The sequence below is a fragment of the Oryzias melastigma genome, linkage group LG11 (genome assembly GCF_002922805.2).
Source record: "Oryzias melastigma strain HK-1 linkage group LG11, ASM292280v2, whole genome shotgun sequence".
NCBI lineage: Eukaryota > Metazoa > Chordata > Actinopteri > Beloniformes > Adrianichthyidae > Oryzias > Oryzias melastigma.
The window spans coordinates 18,459,972-18,475,172 of record NC_050522.1 but is presented as its reverse complement, the minus strand read 5'-3'; the positions used below and the strand labels follow the sequence as shown (position 1 = coordinate 18,475,172).

The following is a 15,201-nucleotide window of genomic DNA, read 5'->3' as shown; positions in this document are numbered from 1 at the left end:
GGCTCTCACAACCGGCAGCGTTTTTCACTTTTCATTTGAATCAAAAACCAAGATTTTTAATAAACAAACTGGTATTTTATTCTTAGCAGAGCACAGCTAACAATGCAAATATTGAAACTGAGTAGGTTGACACTAAAGGCGTTTGTTTTGCTCCGGCAGGTCTCAGACGGCAACAAACTGCTGAGCAAGCAAAAAACGAGAACAATTCGGCTCAGTAAATAAAATCATTTTCAATAATATGTGTATTTTATGACAGAAAACTGTATTTTGTCCCTATTTTGTTCACTTAATAGCAACACAATCACATTGATTGACATTAATTTGGTTCCTACTTCTTCTGTGAGAAAATCTTGGAATCAGATTTTATGAAAACTTCACTTCAAATTTCTAGAACGTTTGTCTGCGTATTTCTAAAGCTAGAAACTTCCTGCCTCAGAATCAGACATAGAAATGGCTTCATGCATTTGTTGCTTCAGGATTTGACTTCTGAAATTCTTTATTTTTTTTAGGTTTTGCTTCTCTGAAGAGTCTTCAGTTCCTTCAAAATACTGAATTGGCCAAATAATTCATTTATTCATCATTTCAAATTTCTTTAAAATCTCAATCTGACCTCAAAGAGCTCACAGTTTCACATTATCCAAACATTTTCTTCTCATTTTAAATGATTATTAGTCACTCACTCAGACTCGAGGCATCCAAGTCAAACACAATCACCTTTTTTAATAGAGTATGAATGATAACTTTTTTTCTACTCATTTGTCAGCTAGTGGTTAAACACCTGATTAGCCTTTTTAAATCATGACACCAAAAACTTCCCAAATAACCCATTTTCAAAAGTTACACACTAAATGGCAGCTTAAGGTAACCAACCTCACCTGTGACTTATTAACTATAATCAATGTGTGTGCACAAAAAAGTCTCCTTGATCCAGTGGAGTACTGATATTTTATCATGGATAGAAATGTAATATTTTTGATATTGTCCAAAAAAATCTACGGGAAAAGGTAACTGAACTGTATAAACCAGGAAAGGGATGTAAGAAGACATGCAAAGAACTGAGAATGTGTTCAAACTTTGATTAAAAAAGTGCACTGAGGGCTTCTGTCAAAACCAAACCACGGCAGCCATCTTGAATCTCCACTCTCTCCTCTACTTTCTTCCTTCGGGTGACCTTGAGTCATGAAAGCTGCTGTATATACTGGAGTTTTCATTTTTTTGACCTTGCAGGTCAGATATGAACACAATTCTGCAAGCAATTACATTTTCTGTCTGCAGGAACAAACATCTTTCCAAGTATTAACCAGCCTTTTTGGAGTTTTGATGCCATATTTTTGCTTACAGTTGTGTCTCATTTCCACAGTTACAAAGTTCCTCATAGACTGTCCCAACACATGAAAACTAGTGCTAGAGTTCACTTAACCTGGGTACATCTTTATCTGAATAAATAACCTATCATCACTGCCATGTTTCAAACTGGGTCAGTCTTCACACATTTAGAAAGAATTGCATTAATTGGCTGCAGATCCTCTGGGAGAGTTCTTCCATCAGAGAAACAGCCTTGAGCGTGTTATTTGATGATCTGTCAGAGGTGACTGCGGAGTTCCTTCAGTAAGTCGGTCTGGTCAGTGAGGAGCGTAAATGATGGAAACTACCTGAGGAGGTCAAATTACAAACAACATTCAAGACCTTCACAAAAGAATTTAAACTGAAACGGTTTGTGTCAACACCATCGTTTTTGATTCTGTGATTAAATGTTGAGATTCTGAATGTTATCTGTTGGAAAAGTTGTGGTTTGTGTTGTATTTGTGCTTTTATACATTATCACCAGAGGACTACAATTAAAAACTATCATTTTACTATTAAATCTACAAATAGGGTTTATTACTAACTTAAAGGGGCGGAGCTAGAACATTTTAAGGGGAGGAGGCAGAAGACTTTGGACGTGTGGCAAATGAAAATATCAAAAATGCAAATTTTCAATAGTTTTTTTATTAACATTTCTTTTATATCATTTAAAAATACAGCTTTTGTTATTTTTCAATGCTTAAAGAAGCTTTTGTTTATGATTTCGTGATCAATAATCAGACTACTATCGACTCACAAATGGACCATTTACTGGTGCGTCAGCTCCGCCCCTGCTTCCATATAGTCTTAAGACATATGTTCCAGTGTTTTTGTGTGTCTATTTGCTGTGCTAGTCACCGTAGATGGTTGCCTTTACTGAATCTGGTTCTGCTGGAACTGTCTATTCAGGTTTTCCTTCCCACTGAGTTAAAGTAAAATCTCTTCCTGGTGGGAACTTGAAATTAACATTAAATTCTGTGGGACTTTACGGAACAAAGGAGTTGAATCTAACATAAATGGAGAGATTGATGACTCATCTGAATGCCAAGATCAATATAAAATCCAGAGAAAATTTCGCTGTAAACTGCAGCCATTAAAACATCAAAGAATGTTATTTTAAATTTTGCTTAATATTTAAGGATTAAAACAATCTTTTTTTCTGAATATCATCTAAAAAGCTTGACATGTCAGCCAAAAAGACAGAGGACTGAACAGCTCAGCATCTTTACAAAGGAAGGCAGTAGGTTGTGTCAAAAGAACTGAAAGACGTCTTCTCTTTTTTTCATTTTAACAAAAGCTCAACATCATTTGAGGTGACGGGATAAAAGAAGAGCCACAGAGAAACCTTCAAAGATATGAGCTCTGATCCTCTTTCTTCACCACAGATTTTAGAAATGTATCACAGTCCCAGTTTGAGACTCCCGAGGAGCTGAAGCTGAATAGATTTTTTAAAAAATAAAGATTTGAGGATTTTTCTGACCTGGCGCTTTAGACCCTGAGGGAGGGTCTCATCCAGTTTCAATAATTTTTTTCTCTGAAAGTTAGAAATAATTAAAGTATCTAACATTTATTATTGTAATAAAGACATAGTCTCAATAAGTAGATAAGGGGAGAAGTTTACTGATAGGAGAAAAAGACTAAAAATTGATAGAAATGTTGGTGGTTAAACTGCAAAGACTTAGAAACCGTCCGCTTCTCTCTTCATCTTCTATGTGAATTGTTGTCATTGACCTCCAGCTGCTTTATGGAGCCCAGGACGTCCGTTCAGCTGCAGGCGTCGTCTTTATGAGCCTTCACCTGCATCCATCCAGCCTTTGCCAGGTTATCGAGCAGACCCCACTCTGCTGATGATCCACGCCAGCTCCGCGGAGACCGCCGGCAGCAGCGGGCTTTGTGATATTTCACCAACTGTAATTACAGGGCTGCATCGGCTGAGCCCTGAGGAGAGGCTGATCGGAGACTTCCTATTGATTCCACAACCGCTGCTCCCCCTCCCCTCATCTGTACGTCTTAGTCAGCAGCAGCTCCACCACAGGATCAGAGCTCTCAGACATCCTGGATTAGACTGTTGGCCCCCCAGCTGAGATCGCTGCAGGACAACTCATTTATCTCTGCAGGACTTAAGAGGCGGTTAATTCATCAGGAAGGTTTGGCTCTTTAATACCCCACAAGATCAGCTCATGCTTTTAAAAAATTCTGCCCAGAACAGAACAATAGATGACACTACTAAAAACGTTGCCGTCATTAAATCCCTCCCGATAAAGAACCATCAGAAAAGGCGGGGGGGGTATGTCAATCCCCAAACACGGAGGAGGAAGGATGATGATAGGGGGCTGTGACGTGTGTTTAGTCCAGGGATCGGCTTTAATAAAACACATCCTGTTTTATCAGATCCTCCAGCTGCAGCAGATTTACTTGAATTAAAATGCAAGAAAAAGGAGATTTAATGTTATTGAATTTGGTGTTCATCCTTTTTCTTCTTTTACTAGTGAATAAAAACATAACAATAGTGTAGGAACCAAATTATTTTAAAATCTATACATGTAAATGCAAAAAAAGATCACAGTTTTTAAACCACTGACAGTAGATTCAAACTTTTACTATCATTTTAATCAGTTAGGCCTATCTGACATGTCAAAAATCTAAACATAAATTAGTTATTTCAAGTTGAAGTTTTCTTCAAAGCCAAAGAGCCACAGTGGGGGAATAAAAGAGCTGCTGTGGCTTTGAAGCCTGAGGTTGCAGACCCCTGGGCTAGCTAATGGAGTTCACACTGGACAAGCTGGGAGGGGCTTCTTCTTCTTCTTCTTTTTCTAAAGTTCACAGCACATGTCCTCCACCTACAGTTGGAAGAGGCTTGATGCTCGACTGATATCTGAAGGATTTGTGTCTCATTCTTCTGTCTGTGCACAGACCATAATTATAATTTCTCCTCCATGAACAATTTTCAATCAGTTGGCCCTTCACAATAAAAGCTGACACTATTCAGGCATCACTACCAAATCCAAGTCTGACCGGTCAAGGTTCAACCTAGTTTCACTTTGAAACATTTTGTGCGTAGAGCCCATAAACCATTGTAAAAATGTGTGTTGTAACGCTTATACGCATTTACATAGACTGTTTATTGGAAGGAGTCACTTAAAAGTGCGTCGCCGAGGGCGGTGTGAACGTAGCGTCACTCTCATAACATTTGGGCTCAATGAAGAGTCGCCTCTAAAACCAGTACCTGGAGGCAGTCAGTTCATGGGATCAGACAAAAACTGACCGGCCCTGTGTCGACCTTTTGATGCCTGAGAGCTGAAAATCATTCAGAAAAATACAGCATATAGATGTATTAAAAAAAAAATCCAGTTGATGTCAGAAAATATTCAAGAAATTCTTTACAATTAAAATATTTCATGTCAGTAGTTTACATCAATCACATCTACAGTGTTGATCTGTACAAACTGAGAAAGTACCATAAAACAGGCAGGAAAATTAAAAACATGTACATCCTCCTGCAGCAGATGATTCAGTTACAAACAAAAACTCAAAAATATTACATTTCTATACACCTGATTGAGAAATAAAAGGGGCCCTCGTCAGACAGCAGTGTTAGCCAGCTGAGACAAAGCAAAAATACAGTAAGACGTTCCGATGGATGAGTCCCAAACATCTCCGTCACACGTGTCTGAGCCTTTGAGGAGCAGGAGGCGGATCGGCGGCTCCGTCTCTCCGGGTCCAGGTGAGCGGCAGGCGTTGGCACCTCCTGAAGGACCCTCGGCGATCCGGCCGCTGCAGACGAGTTTGGAGGAAAAACTGAGGAGCCGCTGAACTACGGCCGATGGAATCTGGAGGAGACGACAGAGGTCAGAGGTCAGAAGGGGAAACAGCTGGGTTGGTGAATTATGAAGGAGCTGGGCTGACCGGGTGTAGATCCGGCTTTCTTCGTGAACTGCCATCTCCGAGCTCTTAAAGTCGTTCAGCTCTTTGCGGATGGCGGCCTGAGGAGACACGACAGAGCACGAGTGACTTCGGTGTTCGGCAAAAAACTAAAACATTGATGGTGGTGTTGAAGGTCACCTTGTCGGCGGGCGTGAGTTTGGTCCAGGGCTTGTCCGCCCGGCGGTCGTAGTCCTCAGCCTGGGTGCACTCTACGTACTCGTGGAAGCGAAGGATCTTCCTGGCCTGCAGCTCGGCCACGGTGGGCCTCTGCGACAGCTGAGGGACACACAAACTTCCAAATTCAGGATTCGAACAACAGAGCTGGAAACGGGATAGTAGGAGACAAAATCCTGACCTTCCTGGTGAGCCTTCGTTTGATCTCCGACCTTTCCTGCCGGCGATCCGCCTCGTTTTTGGCTGCAGAAGGAAACAACAACATGAAGATACTGAGGATAACTTTTCAAATCCTTCAAATCCAGATTTTTGAGGGAATTAATGAGGATTTCTGCACAATCCTGTGAGGCAGGACAAACTTGGAAGTTTGAGGATTACAAAATGAAATTGCAAAGTCATGGAAGCAAAGTCCAGAACCAGCTAAATCCTCTGAGCACAGACTCTACTGCTTTGAAACATTCATTTACTCTGTCTTTGCATTTTTTTTTTCCCTGTCAAAAGTTCACGGAGGACAAACGCAGAAGATAGAGGACTGAATAAGAGGGAGGAGTCATCTCACCTTGGAGGATGTTTCTCTGCTCCAGCTCCTCCACCGTCGGTCTCTGACTCAGCCGCCTGAACAAAAGCATCATGAGTGCGTCTGAAAGGAAGCGCTCCAGGAGATTCATTCATGACTATTTTTAAAAGTATAAGTGGATACTTTTTTCTTTCATATTTCCGCTTTTCCTGTCCTTATAAAAAAGATTATAGTTTGTGCTGTATGTGGGAAAAGAAATCTGTCCAATCAGAGAGCTTCTTTCACTGCTTTCTGTACCTTAGAGACATTCAAAGGAAACTTTAGAATCACAGTTCTGAACATCTGAACTGATGATATCAAAGATTTATTTTTGATATAATTCTACATCCATTAAGTTGATGATCAAACATGGACTTTTGGTTCTTGAGTAAATTGGTGCTCAATCGTTAAAGTGAAGGTGGAAAACTCGAGTAACCATCCATTAACCTCTTCTCCGTGGTTATTCCGGTCTTACCGAGTGAGCGTGACTCCGATCTTGCTCCTCAGAGCTTCCCACTGCTCCCTGTTGCTCCAGGTCTTGCCATCGGAGCTGTCCGCAGCCTCCCTCTCCTGTTTCTCCAGCCTCCGGTCTAACGTGTCCTTCCTCTTCACACGGCTGGCCAGCCCGCCTGCAAACACGTTTGAACACAGACTTGTATAGTTTTCCACTGGGGGATCCTGAAGTCGACGAGAGGAAGCAGTGCGGAGATGTACTCAAAGGCTCGTCGTCGTCGTCCTCTTCGTCGTCGTCTCTGTAGAGGATGGGGCCGTCGGAGTCCTCCTCCTCCTCGCTGTCGCTGTGGTCTGCCTCGGGGATGACGCTCACCCTGGGGTCCTCCACCACCAGGGCCCTGCGGCTGCGGGGCTCCAGCTCCGTCTGCCGCTGAGGCCTCTGGGGCTTCAGCTTCCGTAGCTCCTCCTCCATGTCGAAATCGTCGTCTTCCGGCCTAAAATCCAAAAGAGGAGGACACTTCCCATCATCGACTGATCTGGTGCTTCTTTAAAATGTATATAGACAAACTTAATACTAAAACATAAAACTCAGTTCTTGTAAAACAGTTCTGCTTCTTACATAATTCATCAACTTTTACAGCCCAGAAGATTTCATTCTTCTTTTCCTGCTTTGACTTTAAGAGAAAGAAGTTGGAATGACTTCCCTCCTCAATCCCAGGAAAATTTTTCTGGGACCTTTGTTTTTTTTTTTTCCATTTTATATGTGACTGCTTCAGAAATCCTGCAGATTTGTCCAGATTTTCCTGAATGTGGTTCAACTTTAACGGCTGAAAATCACCAGTTTCAGGAAAAAATGAACATATTTAACCATATTAACATCAGCTTATCATCTGTTTGTTCATAAATGCAGGAACACAGCTTTTAAAGTAAACTTGGAAACTTTTAGAAATTCAAATTTAACACAGAACATATTTAAATCAGCATTTTCCAGTTTTTTCATCAGTTTCCTTCATGCTTTCAGCTGTTTCCACTATTCTGGTGCTAAAATATTCAGCTTCTTCAGGAGAGTCGTATTCTTTTAGTTTTTCTCACTTCTGCGTTTTTCCAAATATTAAGATATCTTATAACTATCAAATTATAACCAAAAAAAAAAAACGTTTATCTTTTTTAGACTTTGAAAGGTTCAGCTGACATTTAAAATGTTGGTAAATTATTTAAAATCAATTCTTCTTGTTGAAAACTTAGTCATTAAAAAGTTTTACATTTCTGTCTTTTGTAAATAATGCTAATTTTTCCACCTGATAAATGTCAGTAACTCAATTAGAAAGCATCAGTTTATTACCGATGACATCTGAAGGCGCTTCACAAAAGCGTTTTTATTCTTATTGTTAGAATCAGTTTTAATCCAGATTATTTTACCCTTAAAGACAGAATATATAAGAAAACTACAGATCACATGACCAGGTTTTAAGTGTTCTTAGAATTGAGCAACTTAGTGGTTTATACAGTTCTTAAGACTGTAAAAGAACTGAATAAAGCTTTTTTTGCATAATTGTGGAATTTGTAGGACTACCTATTATTCCTTTCGCCCCAGCAAATATTTAAGAATTTTTTTTAATTGGTTTGAGACTGTTAAGGCAGCAGCTCTACTGTAAAAACTGATCAGTCACCTTACTTCATTTTTTCTTCTGTGTTTTTCTCCTGAAAATTTCCTGCTGATGTGAACAAAAGAACTCGTTAAGGTTGTAATGGCTTCATCCGGCCACCAGATGTCCACGTTCTTTGTTGTCTATTTAAGCAATTTAAAAAAAAGAAAGAAAAGAAAAAAGATTTTCTGATAGAAAACGGAGCCCCAGGGTTAAATGAATCTTTATCAGTTTATCTTTAGTTCTATGTAAAAGGTTTTCAACCTTTGGCATCCATTTTCATGCTCTTCGACTTTTCTTCTTCTGTTGCTGTAAAGAATTCACACTTTTCCTGCTCGTTTTCTGTTTTCTAAAAAGCTCAAAAACTGAACTGAAAACTATTTAAAAAGCATTTTTGCTCAAAATAAATATATACATAAATGAACAACTCCCAGCGGTTAGGCTGAGGATGACTTACAGCCGGAGGGGTTCGATGAAGATGGGGAGGGACCGCCGGTGGTTGGCGTCCTCCTCCGCTTGGATGTCTGGGGGGAGGTTGAACAGCAGGGAGTGCGCCCTCTGCGTCCCGCTGGTGGGGGGCTGAACGGGGCCGCTGCTCGTCAGCGCTTTTTGAATGCGGATGTGCAGCGGGATGATCGGCGGCTGGCTGGGGGGTTCAGTCGTTGGGCTGGGTGGGTCAGATTGCACAGAGTTGTTGCCCGCTGCTAGCTGCAGGGACTTATTCCTGGGGGGAGACGGGGGTATGTGGGAGGGCAGTGGGGGCGGGAGCTCTGCGGGCGCCGCTGTCTTGTTGTCACTGCTTTCTCGTTTGGGGACAGGAGGGGGCGCTGCAGGGTGCGCTGAGGGGGGCTTGGGCTCTGGGGCCTGAGTGGGAGCAGAAGGATCCGCAGAATGGCGCTTGGTGACGGGCGTCGTCCTCTTGGGCGGCGTTGGTGGCGATCCCCTGGTGGGGGCTGGGACCACGATCACCCCCCCGGCTGGCTGTGAAGCCTCGGCTGTTCAAAGAGACGACAGCAGCGGTTAACGGAGGTCAGCAGATTCAGCGGGTCGAGTTAGTTCGATTACCAGACTGGTTACAGATGAGAATCACTCATGCAGGCTCTCTGCAGCCTCTACACATTAGTACGATTCTGTTTTGGGGTGGGGGGGTCATCTAAACTCATGCAGTGCATGACTGGTGTTAAGTGAGCTCCTCCTCCCGCCGGGTTTAGTACGAGGATACCTGAGCAGGTCTGGCGGGCCCTGTGGCGCAGGTAAACGGGCAAGCTCAGGGAGGAGCCCTGCTGGTTTTGGCGCCCCCAGCTGGACCAATGACACGGCTGCCTGACATTTGAGCCCCGCTGCAGGGAGGGGGCTGGCGAGAGCGCGCACAGATGTCAGGGATGGGCAGGTTCACATTCCACACAGGGAGATAAAAATGAAAGCATTTCAGATGAGGAGGAAAACAGCGACCAGATGAAGAACAGCATCAGGGAGGGGTGACTCTGCCCGCCCTCCCCGACCTTCCTCCTCCTAATGGAGGCTTAAAAAGCAAACTTTGATTCACTGATTCAGAGATAAAGATTGTTTTAAATCATTCCTGCAGATGTCCAGATATTTAGTCAATATTTCCTCCTTAAAGCTTTAATAGAAACGATTTTAAATTCTAATCACCCATTTACTGCATGATGAAGCAGAAGGATAATTACTAAAACCACAATTATTCAGTCTAATTTATGTTCCAATTAACATTTAGACAGAAATTATTTTTCTTTTCTGACACTTAAAATCTGTCAACCATTTTTAATGTTCAGTTTACATATTTTTGTGGTTTAATTTTTAAGTTTTTGCTCAAATAAAAACATGTAAAGCACAGAGATGGACTCTTAAAGTGCTCGATAGTTTTGATGTCACACATGTATGCAGCAGCTGGGTTTCTAAAGACAGTGGCAGCATGGAGAAAGAAACATAAGAAACATTAATATTCGTGTTTTTATTCCAAATACTGCATTATCATGCAAATTGGATTATGGAAGCTGAAAATCCAAACCTGATTAAACTTGGATTAGTTGTGCAGCATTAATAACAAATGGTGAAAAAAACAGTCTGCGCACTTTCAGTATTAACTGTAAATAATAGATATAATAAAGTGTCAGCAAGATTTATTTAAAATGGGGTTGCTTGAGAAATCGCTTCGGCTCATAATGAAAATTCAAAAACAAAACAACTTGAAGATTTGTAGCGTTTAGTCTGCAGATCATTTACTTTCCTGTTTGACTGAAAAGCATCTTTAGGTCACGTTTCTGCACAGAACATTCTAGTTTATGATAAACAACAACACAAAGTCTTCTAGACTGGACGTTTGAGGATGGAAATAGGAGTAAAGGAAATTGGCTAAAATCATTTGTGAAAAAAAAACAATTAGAATAGATTTTTTAAAGTTGATGTTTCTTCACAAAAATGAGAAAAATAACACCTTATATTGGTACTTTTTGTATTCACAATTTTGACATTTTAATGTGATTCCTGTTGTGCTTTATTTGACCAAAAGCTGTATTTTCTAAAAACAAATGGTTTATTTGCAAACAGGATAAGTAGAGTTCTGCACTTTTATGTAGTATAAACAATTATGTTGTAATCACTGGTTTTGTATCACAAGGAGATGTACTTTTCTTCCCCATGTCGCCAAACATAAATCAAAATCCTAAAAAGACCACAGAAATTCAAGTTAATGAAAATCTACGAAGACTGAGTGGACTTTGCAATCTTAGGAAAAAATGTGTAATTTCCTGAGATAACACTTGAACAAAGTTTGTATATTTGTACAAAGATATTTCTATCATAGACACAGATGTGTGCTGACAGAGTTCTGCTTAATCTCAGCCGTGCACCTGAAACAAACTTGCTGGTCTGTGACGGATTATGAAATCTGGGTGGGCGGGGACAACATTTATGTAAAACCACAAATATAATTTTTCATCTCTTTTTCTTTTATCCTCAGCTTGATATTAAAACCCTAAAGAAAACAAAACCTGTAAAAAAATATCAGCAAAAACCCAACATTGAGCTTCTATGGTAAATAGACTCATTGAGTTCAGACTGAAAGTGCTTGAATGTTCAGAGCAGAAGCGGCTGTGGCGTGCCGAGACAGAGCTATATGAAAATGTGAGTAAACTTTATGGCTTTGCCCTGCAGAGATGTTTTGATGTTGCTCAAAAGACAAGCTGGTACACACCTTTCTGCAGAAATGACGAACCGCCTCAGCAAACAGTCAATTTCCGTTAACAGCTGACTGCAGCGAGGACTCGTTCTAAGGAAAGACTTTCCAGATAAATCAATGTAGAATTTGTCTGTTTATACTCTCAGATCTTAATGGCCAGATAAGAATAATTAAAATCTAACCAATGCAGACATTTAGGACTGAATCATGTTTGGTTGCTGCTCATTTCTGTCAATAATCACAGATTATTATGGATCAATACAATATTGGTCGACTTTGATTTAAAAAAAAAAAAAGAGACAAAATGAAAAAAATCAAATGGAATTGTATTTAACCAGATTTAAAAAAGCATGCTTAAGTCCTTTTCTAACCATTTTCATCTTTAGAATAATCCAAATACAGCTTTGGGAGAGTTTGACATTGAAAGGATCATAAACTAAATCTTTGGTGTGAAACCAGCAAAGACTGAATGACAACTGTATGCCTTATTTAGAGAATAGAGCACATGATGAAAAAAGAGAGAACCGTGGAGTGAGATGGCTGTGGGGAGCTCTTCTGACAACACATGATTAGGTGACATTGTGTCCTGAAAGTACAGCTGTGAGGAAAAACAAGTGGCGTCAAACAGGTTTTCCCGTTTTGCTGCTCCACTTCTATGTTTTGGAACATTAGCATTAGTCACTCACATCCCAGAGAAGCACTTCATTCAGCGGGGGAGCAAGGAAAAGGCAAAGAACTGGAATTGTCTCATGAATTACAGCAGAATACTATTTTTGAAGTAAAATACTGTTTATAAAGAAAATAGAAAACTAAAAAAGGAACCAATATTGTATTTCAGTATGAAAAGCGTAGATTATGTTGTAAACAATAGACCTATATCTACATCTGCATTGGTTTTACAAATTAAGAAATACCGAGTCTTTTAGGTTTTATTCTCTTAAACTTTAACCTTATTCTTGTAAAATTGTTTTTTTCCCTCATAGTTTTAAGACATTATTGTAAAGTTGCAACTTTGTTCTCCTAATTCACAACTTTTTAATCATACAATTTATTTATTATAATTTTGCCACTTTATTCTTGTAAAATTATAACTTTTTTGGTCATAATTTTATGACTTTATTCTCGTAAAATTAAACATTTTTGCTCATAATTTCACAACTTTACTATCATAAAATTATAAATTAATTGGTCATATTTTACAACTTTGTTCAGGTAAAATGATACATTTTTGCTCATAATTTTACGACTTTATTCTTGTAAAATTATAACTCTTACAATTTAAACTTATTCACATAAAATTACAAATTTTTACTTCTAATTTTACAACGTAATTGTCATAAAAACATATACAAAACTAATGTATCCCCAATGGAGTCACTCTGCTCAACTTTCAATAGTACTTTTATAAACTGTATGTTGATGGTCTATTCTGTGATTTTCTGGATTTTTATGACCTTTGACTTTTTATGCATTTATTAATTTTTAAGATATTTTAATTCTTTTATTTCAAAAAATGTCAATAATTAAATTGTATTTTAATGTGTTCTTCCGTGTAGAAAAATAAATTTCTGTTCATTGAACAGTCAATAAAGTCTTTCTATCTATCTATCTATCTATCTATCAAAAATTTAACAATTTTATTCTATTACAATTTTTTCGCATAATTTTATTACTTTATTCTCGTAAAATAACTTTCTTATAATTTTACAACTTTATACTTGTATTTATTTTTATCCCTAATACTTAAACATAGGAGACGCACACCAAAAGACTTTAAAGAAAACGTTTGTTCTTCCCATGAAGATCCAGTGAAAGAATTAACATCTTTTAACAATCTAAAGGGAAGAAAAGTGGAGGATTATGTGGAAGGTGGAACGCGAGTCTGACCGGCTGTCAGCTGCAATTTCCTTTTTTGAATATCAGACAAGAAATAGGAAATATCTTAAAGGAAACACATGGTTCTTGGAGAGAAAACACAGATTCATCATCTGTCATAAATATTTCTTTCTAAGCCCTCAGGAAGACTTTAGGGATGACAGGATTCAGCAGTCTATTTTCCTATGGGTTGGTGAGTGGTTCAAATCCTGGACTCTACAGTTATTTTGGATATTCAAACAAATAGTGAAAAAAATGAAAAAATCTGTGAAGGAAACGCAGACAGCTGCTTTTGTACAACAGAAAGACACTCACCAAGCAGTGGAGGGTTGCTGTTGCGATTGGTGGGTTTAGGTGGAGGGACGGGGGGCTGCTTGGCATGGGGAGGAACAGGGGGAGGGATACTAGAGTCAGCTGTGGAGACAGCCGGAATGGGGAGGGGAATGGGGAGGGAAGGCAAGTCTTCCGTTATTAGAGAGACTGTCCTGGGCGGCTTGGAGATTGGTACTTCATTAGAGGAGGAGGACGACGAAGAGGAGGAGGAGGACGACGAAGGTGGGTTTGCATATCTTTTGGAGTCAGGGGGAAGACTGGGGAGGGGTTTGGGAGGAAGCAAAGCCTGCTTGGGCGGGGGAGGCTCCTGTTTGGAGTCTGGTGGTGGATGAGGGTTGGGGGTGAAGATACCAGCGGACTCTACGGAGATGGAGGGCAAACGCAGAGATGAACACAAGAAGGCATCCAACAACAAACACTACAACAAAACAACACAACTAAGGTCAACACACAAACTAGAAGGAAAAATTGTTTAGCACACATTCACCGGAAAAAAAAAAAACACACAAAAAAAAACTGACAAAACCAAAATTTTACACGTAAACATCAACAAAAAATAAGTTTTAACGCTCATATAATACAGTAAAAAAATCTTGAACAAACAGGACAAAAATACAAATAAAGACACTCAAACACTAGAAGAAAAAGCTTAACAGGGAAGCATTGGAGCAAATGAAATATTTAACACAAACACCAGAGCATAAAAGTGCTGAGTGTATCTCAATCTGAGCTCAGACAGCAGATCAAAGCCGACTCGTGCATCAAAAAACAAACATTTCTTCTTCCTAACCAACTTATCACTTAAAATTTACTTGCAGCATTCAGATTTTCCAATTTTATGTGTCAATGTTTTTTAAGAAACAATCTATGGAGAGCCCTTGCTAAAGTCAAATTTAGATTTCTTAGAAGAGCTGCATACTGATTGTCATCTGATTATAACCACCAGAATTTGATAGGTGAAAGCTGGATATACCCCAGACAGGTCGTCAGTCTCTGGGAAGGCATGATAGATAAAAAAAAAAAAAAATTGTAGATTTTATTTTTTGGCCACGTCACCCAGCTCTAGTTGGATTCTCTTTTGACTTTTTTGCATGTTTTGATAGCTTGAAATAAACCATATCAAATTCCAAAAAGTATTTCCCGGTGGTAAAGTCTGTTATCTGAATTCAGTGCAAAGGAAAAGTCATAAAACACAGCAGTGGGCTGTAAGGATCAGGATTTAGAAACTGGAAGAACTGAAGTAATATTCCTTTACTACACATTACATAGTTCACTATATTAATGCTGTGGTGTCCAAATTTACAACTCCGAAATTTCTAAGAAGACTCTGAAAAACCACTGTGCATCAATGCTCACTACATTGGCAAATATAAACCACAATGCATTCCAATTTTTGGAAAAATACTTATTTTTTTTATAGAGCCATTCAAGTTTTCATCATGAGAACACAGTTGATTCATACATAGTTTTCATAAAATGTTTGTATTTATTAGGTTTTTACATCAGGAAATAATTGAGGTCATATTTGTTCAAAAAAAAGTGATGAGCATGGTGTCCAAATTGCTTTAGAAATCCAGGGGAATTCAGCACAAGTTTCTTTAGTACTTGGCGAGTAAGGAGGGAATACGGACGTAGTACGAGACATTTTAGATTGCCTAAAAGACGTGTTGTTTGGTTCCAGTTAAAGGTTTAGTGTG

The 15,201-nt window shown here is 39.3% G+C and overlaps 1 protein-coding gene across 4 annotated transcripts in view; it reads right to left on the bottom strand.

Moving 5' to 3' along the window:
- Positions 1-4,447: 4,447 nt before the first annotated feature.
- phactr4a (phosphatase and actin regulator 4a) overlaps positions 4,448-15,201 on the bottom strand; it is a 28,952-nt gene continuing 18,198 nt past the window's right edge. For 3 of the 4 annotated variants that reach the window (XM_024295530.2, XM_036214217.1, XM_024295522.2), the window contains 10 exons: positions 13,487-13,864; positions 9,320-9,451; positions 8,555-9,092; positions 6,713-6,945; positions 6,474-6,627; positions 6,002-6,057; positions 5,624-5,685; positions 5,407-5,544; positions 5,251-5,327; positions 4,448-5,174 (listed from right to left, as the gene is read on the bottom strand). In XM_024295530.2, the coding sequence (XP_024151298.1) occupies positions 5,159-5,174; positions 5,251-5,327; positions 5,407-5,544; positions 5,624-5,685; positions 6,002-6,057; positions 6,474-6,627; positions 6,713-6,945; positions 8,555-9,092; positions 9,320-9,451; positions 13,487-13,864 (1,784 nt within the window). In that variant the 3' untranslated portion in view covers positions 4,448-5,158. The remainder of the gene's footprint in view (positions 5,175-5,250; positions 5,328-5,406; positions 5,545-5,623; positions 5,686-6,001; positions 6,058-6,473; positions 6,628-6,712; positions 6,946-8,554; positions 9,093-9,319; positions 9,452-13,486; positions 13,865-15,201) is intronic. The other variant, XM_024295562.2, reaches the window with a different exon arrangement.